At 39.7% G+C, this 9,554-nt stretch overlaps 1 protein-coding gene across 1 annotated transcript; it reads right to left on the reverse strand.

Annotated features, from left to right (window-relative positions):
- Positions 1-1,701: 1,701 nt before the first annotated feature.
- LOC306912892 (uncharacterized protein) lies at positions 1,702-9,005 on the reverse strand (the record flags this gene model as incomplete). The annotated part of the gene is made up of 7 exons (XM_079489346.1): positions 8,944-9,005; positions 8,782-8,844; positions 8,396-8,524; positions 7,942-7,995; positions 7,288-7,431; positions 5,917-5,985; positions 1,702-1,767 (listed from the first exon to the last, which is right to left on the reverse strand). The coding sequence occupies exons 2-7, from the start codon at positions 8,800-8,802 to the stop codon at positions 1,702-1,704; spliced, it is 483 nt and encodes a 160-aa protein (XP_079345472.1). The 5' UTR covers positions 8,803-8,844; positions 8,944-9,005.
- Between the last annotated feature and the right edge of the window lie 549 nt (positions 9,006-9,554).

Below are 9,554 nucleotides of genomic sequence, written 5' to 3' on the forward strand. Positions count from 1 at the left end.
TTGAATGAATTGGTGACTCACGGAAACCCTTCAGATTGTTTCTACAGCTATTAGCTGCGAATGAAAGACATGATTATAATACTAGACATGATGCTCTGAATGGTCACTTTTCTTTTCCTCTGCCCACAACCAATGCACTTTAAGAAAAGGGTCATGTACAGTACAGAGTCATTGCATACTGGCGTGTGTACAGAGCCATTGCATACTGGCGTGTGCTCCCCCACATTTGACTCTAACAAGAAATAGACCTACATTTTGTTTCAAAAGGAAACTTAAGGCAGCAATAGTCAGAAAGGAAATTATATTAGATTTGGTTGTTATTACTTTTTGTATTTTCGGACTGACAAATCTGTTTTTTCTCTTTTCTTTTAATTTGACTGTTAATATAAATGTTGTTCTCTAGGTGTGTGTGTTTGTAGACAAACATGGATCATGCTGTACTGCATTTTATGACTTGTACTGTGATGTTTTTGTCTATGTCTTTTTGTTTATGTCTTCACTACGGTGTAGAGACTAATGGGGATCCTTAATAAACTAAACTAAACTCCTCTTATATCATAACTTGCAAACTAGAAATGCACTGAGAGACGCTACACTTAATAAACGTTGCGACCTTGCGATCTGACCTTGACCTTTGCTACGTCGCCGTTTCTAGACGCACAGAAAACATACAGAACTGTTACAGTATGTTCAACAGTCTATCTGCCGTTATTCCACAATGCCAGCAAAATGTAGCGATTCAATATTATTTCCTTTTTGTTTATGTATTATGTCCGTCCTAGAAAAAACATGTTGGCCATGGAATCACATTAAAACAACAAGTTTTATTCACGGAATAACTATTTCTTCCACTTAGGTCTGTTTTTCTAACTCTGCGGTTCATGAATCAGAATCACTTTTATGGTCACGTCAGGTTTGCAGGTGTAAAACAATACGTGAAAATGTGGAATTTTTTGTGCAAGCTTTATTGTTTTTGTTGTTTCCATAAAGATAAAGTGAAAAAAGGTGATTGGAAAGAAAGATAAAATAAAAAAGTTACTTTTACTAATCCGCAGGTGCTGAGAGTATCATCTAATATCTAATGCTGAGATAGCAGGGGGCGTGGGGCTCAGAGAGAACACTCGACAAGATATTCCACTGGAGACGAAAGGAATATAAAATCTCCATTGACGCACTATACTGTAGGCACTATGGGATAGATAGATGATGCTATCTGAAAAGAAAGTGCTAGCCTTTGATGATGCTCTCTGAAAAGAAAGTGCAGCCTTTGAAAGTGGTTTTAAAAGTATTTTTTTCAATTCAATTCAATCCTATAAGCTTTAGTTCCAAAACAATTGACTTGATCTAATTAACAAATCTCTCTCTCTCTCTCTCTCTCTCTCTCTTGACTTGTGACAGTGCATGGAAAATACTGCGGTAGTACTTCATAATAACTATACACTCTTAACCCGTTGAATCCCACTGTAGAGCCATATCATTAGGTTTAGAAGCATTTGAAAATACAAATTTAAGATCAAGTTGAGTACTTTTTGACTGCCATAAGTTGCACTGTTGTTGAATATATTTTCTGTCAATGATCCAAATGTAAAACAAACTTTACCGTGTCCCTATTGACTGGCTGGAAATGAAACATGTTCAGTGACTGTACCTATTTCTAGAATTCTAAGCTGTATACTACTATGTATTTTTGACAGGATACAGTTATGCCAGATGTATGGAGGATGGAGAAGACTGGAGATGCTGCTGGAGGCGTCGTCCGAGGATGAACTAGACGGAGAGGGGGAGAGGGGGGGGCTCTATCTCTTTATCCATGGGTTCCAATGTTTGACCCTGGCCATCATTTACACAACTGATGATGTGAAGTAGAAGACGGCTACAAGTAGGGACCTTTTTATATTTTCTTTCTTTGCTGCTGCTGTTGCATGTTGTAAGCTGTAGAGATGAAGAATGCCAGCACTCATTGTATGTCCTTTTACATGATTTTATTTACCTCTGAGACTGAAAAACGTACGCGTTTCGGCCTGTATGGCCTTCCTCAGCGTTTGTGACAAACAGCGTTTGTGACAAACGCTGAGTGCTGGCATTCTTCATCTCTACTTATATCTTCAAGCCTTGCACCTATAAGGATTTTGTTTGAACCTGGAGTGCTGCGGGTTGTCTGCTACGGCAGTACTACTCTCTCATGTTGTAAGCTGTGTATATGCGTATGTGATTCAAGGTGTTGTACTATCACTGTTATTTTGAGACCCGGTGGCTGATGTTCAGTTACCGTTTCTGGCCGTGGAATTGGAGGCTGAAGTGGATCTACTGTGTGCATGTTGAGTTGTATCTGCCGTTGAATGTAGTGAGTTAATTGTAACAAGGAACACATGGATGTGGATCTACAGTGTGTCTGTTGTGGCTGTTGTTGAAGCGTATGAGTTGTTGTGACAGGATGGCTGTATTGGTTCATGACTGGCTTGGTGGCAAAATTACACTATATTAGGCTACATATATAAAGTCCTGGACGTTATTGTGTCTCATTCTCAAAATCTGTGTTATTAATTTTAAATTTAACCAAACCAAAAAAGTGGTCACAAATGTGACTGGTGTGATTAAACTGGTTAAGCATTAGGTTTATGTTACATCGGGCCAATGGGTTCAGTGAAATAATTGCCAGTGTGGAGATAGAATGCATGCCATTGTCATCTGTACGAAATTCCGACATTACATTTTGGCAGCAGTTTCTGCAGATTTGGGTCCCTGGTTTGCGCTGTGCTTTTGGACTGTGGGCAGCATAGTGTGGGGAAATTGCTACTCTTCCCTTCATCTTTTATTATGGCTGTTGAATTTGATTCAAAAGGAGCTGACATCAAAGTGACGCTCGGGAATTCATAATTCAGGATGTGTTTCAGCAATCCGTGGGAAGAACAAATACATGAATACAAATTTAAAGGAATGTCAAAAACAACATTAAAATTAACATCCAAAATATCCCGCTGTAGATCCAACCCACCACACACACAGCGTGGGGGGGGGGGGGGGGGGGGGGGGGCTTAATACAGTACATCATTATGCAGTAATTGATTATTAACCCATTTTTACACAAAATTGAGTATATAGACCGATTATTTGTTTACAAATAATCACAGCGACTGGAGGTGTGGTTTTGAGGACAACTGCTTTGAATTGCTATTATTCTTCACACACAACAGAAACCAATGGATTGTATATTTCAAGAGTGAGAGAATGCAATACAAATCCTAATCATTCTTCTTCCACACTGGGATAAAAACAGCATCTGAAAGTTTGATGGGGCATTTTTTACACATGAGTGCAGTTAGAACTTTTCCATTGCATCTTATGAGAGGTGGTGTTTTTGTGCGGCCGGCCTGCGCGCGCATGCTGGTGCTTATCAGTGTGACGTCGTCTGATAAGGCGTCGCCGTCTATTGCATAGAATGGGTGTAAAGAAATATATAACTGTATACTACAGGGATATATACCATTGTAAAATGTGCATGATAACCAACATCGTTCGACAATACATAGCAGTGCCTGTTCTGAGTCTTCCCATGCCTATAAGACAAATAGATACTTCAAGGTGACATAAAGCACGTAATTAGCTCTTGATAACCTCCTGGGCCTTGACCATACCCCTGTGGCCCTTCACTAAAGTCTATCTGGAGTGCTTGACTTTGATCTTCAAAGCTGAGCCCCTCCCTCCCTCCCTCTCTCTCATGACTGATGGATTGGGTCACCATTGATGCCCGCATATCCATCAAGGAGAGCTCGGCCGTGATGAATGAATATGTCCTCTATCGGCCGTGCATCACCTCATGAAGTATTGTCCTTTTTCACCCAACGTATTCATCCTTCGCTCAAAGATTGATTAACTGTAGGCGTGATTCACTCAGCAATTATGACCTCATCGCTAATCAATGTAACCGTTTTATCCGAGGGGGGACCTATACTAGTTGCAGCCAGGGCCTGTGCATGGGCGCACTAAACACAGGATACATAGACACACACGGGCACACACATGAAAGGTCAGGTTAGTGGGGTTAGTGCATTTGATTGTGGGGTTCTTAGACAAGAATATTTTTGCCTATTTGCTATTAGCCAACAATATGAAATATCCAAAACTTTTCCATCCATTGAGGTCGGTTTAAACGGTTTGTCCTGTCTATCATCTATAATATAGTCTGGGAGAAAGAAAGAAAGAAAGAAAGAAAGAAAGAAAGAAAGAAAGAAAGAAAGAAAGTCAAATCAATTAAATTATGTACATGCCCCAGTGCCCTATGGTAAAGAAGATACCACTGTCCATGGTGCTGATCCTCCATGCAGTGTCCACTGAATAAGGGAGACACCGCTGTCCATGGTGCTGATCCTCGTTTGAAAGTCTCTTAATGTTCTATCGAAGTAATAGCCAGTTGGATTGAAGATGGATAGTAGCCAGGACCTAAATTCTCTTATTTGCACAACGAATGTTAGTTTGATCATGTAATAGGCGTTATTAAAAATGGCAATCATTCTACCCCACATTCCCATCACTGCGCATCGGTTCCATTGTAATGTAACATTGTCATTGAAAAAATTCTATTTGGACTATAAACTCCAGTCCAGTAAGTTAACTAAATTAATTAAAACGTTCAAAAATTATCATTTTGAAATGGGTAATAAACAATTGCAACAGCTTGCCAATGCGTAAGTGATGTGCGAAGCCAACCGGATATTCGTCACAACATCTCCCTTTTAGCTACCCTTGCAGAGTTGTTTGGTATTCACTATTCAGCACATGGTAGTGCATATAATGATTTACATTTTAGGGGCCCGGCCAGAAGTCTCGGATTGGTGATGACAATATTTCTGTGGGCAATAAGGTGAGAAGATTAAAACTGGGCCCCAGACAGTATGTTCTGACCATGAGAGAAACATGTACTACTTCCTTGCTCGCTCGCTCACTCGCACACTCACTCACTCACTCACTCACTCACTCACTCACTGTAAGTTATTCTGCGTAAGAGCGTTGGCTAAATGGCTGAATGTAAATGGAGAGTTAACCCTAGCCTGTGTTTCATTTTGGTTACTGTAGGCGCTGTTAAGCAATAGGTCTATATGTGAATAATGCGGATGTATTGAATGTCATGTTTAATGCATGAAATGCATATATTCAACAACGGGAGGATTTGAGCTCATCTCAGGCTGAATTGAATGGTACCTCAAGTCTTTTTTTGTTGGTATTTATTTATTTGGAGTGAATGAAATCCTTCCATTAGGGAAACTTCACCCTCCCTGTTTCCACTCTGCCCCTTATATTGCGTAAGCTCGCTGAAACGAAGGCCTGTGCTGATCTCTCTGACATTTAGTTGCCCTATTCAATATATGCAATTGGATGCAAAAGGGCTCATCCAATTGCATACGACTGTTTATTCAAATTACCATCCACCTGGACTACAGTGTTGATGAGGGAAACATCATAGTGTGCTGTGGTAAAAATGGAACCTTGGAAAGAAAACCTGTCATAACCGGACACCTGACTGTCCTCTATGTGACACCCAAACAGTGTCTCTATGGGCTTCTTCAGGTTTGTCAGTGGTGGACTATGCTGCCTTGTCATAACATAAAGGTCAGCAGCTAGAGGCTGTCTATTTTTCACAGTTATCTTTTTGGTGGTGAGGGTCTCGTACAGTGATTTGCACTTACTGCTTACTTGTAGATGGGATGCCTGTTTTACAAGTGCTCGTTGTAGATACATTGACTTACAAATTTGTTCAGGAATGTGTCTGGTGCCATTGAATCCACTTAAAATAACAGCATTGTACCCCTCAAATGAAAAGGTGGACGTCGCCCACAGTGGCCCAAGATTTAGCACACTCTTAGGGACATGGAGAAGCTGGTGAACATTGTAAGTGGTATGTTCTTTACCATACAGTACTGTCATTTTCTTCACAAACTTGGTCAACATCTTATCAGCTTCCTCAACTGCAGACTTTGTAACAGTCTCCTGCAACAGCAGATGAATAGCAAATGAGAGAAGAAAGAATTGTCTCAGATACACAGTGGGTAAGATGCCCTCCAAAGCAACATAACCATAAAACAGAAGAAAAGCTCTCCATTCTGACCCTTTCCAATGTCTCCGCTCAGACATAGGCCTCGGTAGGCGTGTTATCTCTGATGGTGGGGCAAAACTGTGCAATCGCTCATCTATAGCTTCAATTTGTTTGCCAATGAACCATGGTTTCCGGTGGTGAGTACTCTCAAACCAAAGGGAAGCCAGCTGCCGCATAACACCGAGCAACACACAATGCAGATAGTCTGGAACAAAGCCATCTACCACATTGAATAGGGGAAGAGTCATTAAGGACGTTGGACCTTTAGTGCCACATACAGACTTCTTAGTCCTGTGAGCTTCAAGTGCGTAGTTAACTTGTTCCTGGTGGGTTCGTAGTGTTGGTTCATCTTTTGAGCTATATGATCTCATAAATCCTGCTCCCTTGGGGACAATTTCACCTGGTGTTAAGCACCAATCACACCCATACATGCCATTGAATTGAGTGGTATTTTTGAGAAGCGGTCTTGCTATAGCATCAGCAGAGCAAACAAGGTTGAAAACCTTGGATGTTAGTGTTTCCCCTGTGATGGGATTTGTCCACTCTATACCATCTTGACCTAGTTTCTTGCATTCACTGATGTATGGAACTAAGAAAGTATCCATTTTTGGCTTAATTGGTCCGAACCAAAGGGCTGTCATCATTATATTGTTTTTCCGCAGTTTGGGTGGCAGCTCAATTAGTTGTGTTTGCAAGGGCCATATGGAGTACTTGGAAGAGCGAAAAACCGGGACGCCATCACAATTCCAAATGACAGACAAAGAATCCTTATCTAGTTTCCCCTCAGACAATAATTGCTGGTAAAGAGCACCATCCATTATGTCACCAATACATTCATCTTCTTTTGTTTTTTTCTCCTTCAGATGTTTAGAAACATCTGACATACTAAGAAGGTCTCTTAACTGTTCAACCAGAGGCATGTAGAGAAAGAAACAGCCCTGCTTTACATTATGTTCTGCACTGAAAGGCTGTGAACAGTTACCACAATGCAGAATGCCTGGATTTTCAATGTACTCAATGTACTCAAAGCAGTTACTACAATAATGATGTATTTCACTTATTCCATTTTTTGAGTAACTGAATGCCTTTTGGAAGAGATATTTTGTGGCTGGTAGCATATGTGGGAAAAATAAATTGAAAACGGATAACAAATCCTGCAGAGCCACCCCATTCATACAGTGCCTTAGACAGAATGCCAAAAGTATCAGAAGGCTTTCACCAAAGGTGACTTGGGAACCGGGATACAGTGGCTCGTTGTCATTGTTCTTGTTCTTCTGGGTGGCATTGTCCTGGCTGTCTTCCTCATGCCCATCTTCCTCAACTGATTCATGTCCATTAACCTATGAAGTTGTGGAGGAATAGCAATATAAATGGTTGGAAAACCAATTTGGGGGTCCTTTGATTAAGCCCATCATATCTAAAATCGGCCAATAAATCTAACCCAAACCGAGAAAATTGGTTCAGTGGGCTACAGCAGGGTACATACAGTACAGTAAAAGTCTGTTGGCTACAGTACAGTACAGTAATTGTACAGTGCAGTACAGTACAGCAAAGTTAATAATCTGTTGGCATAAGGAGTGTACAGTACTGCACAGTAGGGTACAGTATAGTACAGTAGAGTCCAAGTACAGCACAGTACAAGTACAGTACGGTACAGGAAAGTCTCTACGATGTTTGTGGGCTATATGTATAGTACAGTAAAGTATGTAGTCTATTTGTGGGCTAGGTAGGCCCTACTGTAGCCCACAGACTACAGACTTTACTGCACTGTACCCTACTGCTCAGTAATCTATCCCTACTTACACAATAATGTAGTTGTATTACAGTTATCACTTATTGTGTAGGCCTACCTCATCATCATCTGTAGACACAGAGTCCTCTTCTTCAGCAGTATGCTGGTCTATCTGTAGTATGGAAAACATTCAAAACCATATTGCTATATTACTATACTATATTACCTATTACCATACTACTATATTATATTACTACATTATTTGTATGTAGACAAAGCACTCTGTAGTGTATATGCATAGTTCCATTATATAGATATTCCACTGTTGCCTAAATCCCTAAATTGTAAATTTTCACATTACCATTTATTTCTATTTTCTAAAACTGTGTGTGATTACCACACTTTTGAACTAAAATATATCCAAACCTCTGGGATAGAGGGTAATAATAATAATAATAAACTTTATTTATAGAGCGCTTTTCAGAACAAAATTCACAAAGTGCTTTACATTGCATACAATGTAAGGGTACAGGGATAAACAGCCCTGCCAAAGTTTGCAAAAAATGTCATACCATTTCATCTGTAATCTGTAGGTTGTCATCATCAGCCATTTGCTGGTCTATCAGGTTGTCTATCACTATCAGGTTCTCATCAGTCATTTGCTGGTCTATGCGCAGCCGATTATTTCCATCAAACGTCTGCTGATCACAAAAAACATTCAAACACAATATAATTAGGTTATAAATGAAAGGACAACTTCGTTTTAGGTTCGTATTAGAGCATATGAAAGCTGAGTGTTAAAATGATTTCATTTCAACAGGGTATACATTTTCCAATTGGCAGTTAGATTTTGGAAGGCGACACTCTAGCTGCAGCTAAATGTTTACATCAATAGTCACGTAAACAGACATTCTGACTTCTCTCAGAAATTGATGCACACCTGAGATTAGGAGCCTACCTCAATGTGTTGACTTTCCATTTCTTGATCATCTGCTCCATCATCAAAGGTCTGCTGGTCCACCTGCACGGGGTAAGGAATAATTAACCATTTTTACCATTTTAATGCAAACAGCTATGAATGCTGGAAATAATAAGTAGCCTATTAATATAAGTTACTTACATTTGTGGTGGTGACAGAGGTAACGTTAATGTTAGTTGTCTTTTCTTTGCTTTCCTCTTGCCTTCTCCACCTGCATCTTGTTCGTTGTGGTGGAAGTTTGGATTTTCCCCACAAATAGGACTTGTAATGCCCAGGCATAATGGCATCCTTTATGTAGGCCTAACATAACGTTAAAAATATATATTTTATGATAGCATCATGGATATTGTGACATTCGTCTTTTCCTGGTTTTAATCACTCAAGTCCTTTTTTTATCATTTCTAAAAACGTTTAAGAGCTGAAAATAGCTGATCTACAAAGCACACAGATCTGTTTGTAGACAAGATATTTTCATTCTTAAAGTGTCATTCAATTATCGTATTTGATCATTTAATATCAACTATAGTATAAAACTGTGAGTGTAATAATACTATAGGCCTACACATAATAATAACACATAATCATGATGTCATAAAAGGGCTGCTGGCAGGCTAATTAACTAATATTTCCCATTGCTTGACATTCTGTTGATACTATCTGAAAGTAGAAAAAGTAGAAATAATAAAAAACTAAATCCTACATACGGTAAGTGAATATCTAGGTAATACACTGACAGTGACCGAAAGGCAACA

This window comes from Electrona antarctica (genome assembly GCF_951216825.1).
Source record: "Electrona antarctica genome assembly, chromosome: 20".
Lineage (NCBI taxonomy): Eukaryota > Metazoa > Chordata > Actinopteri > Myctophiformes > Myctophidae > Electrona > Electrona antarctica.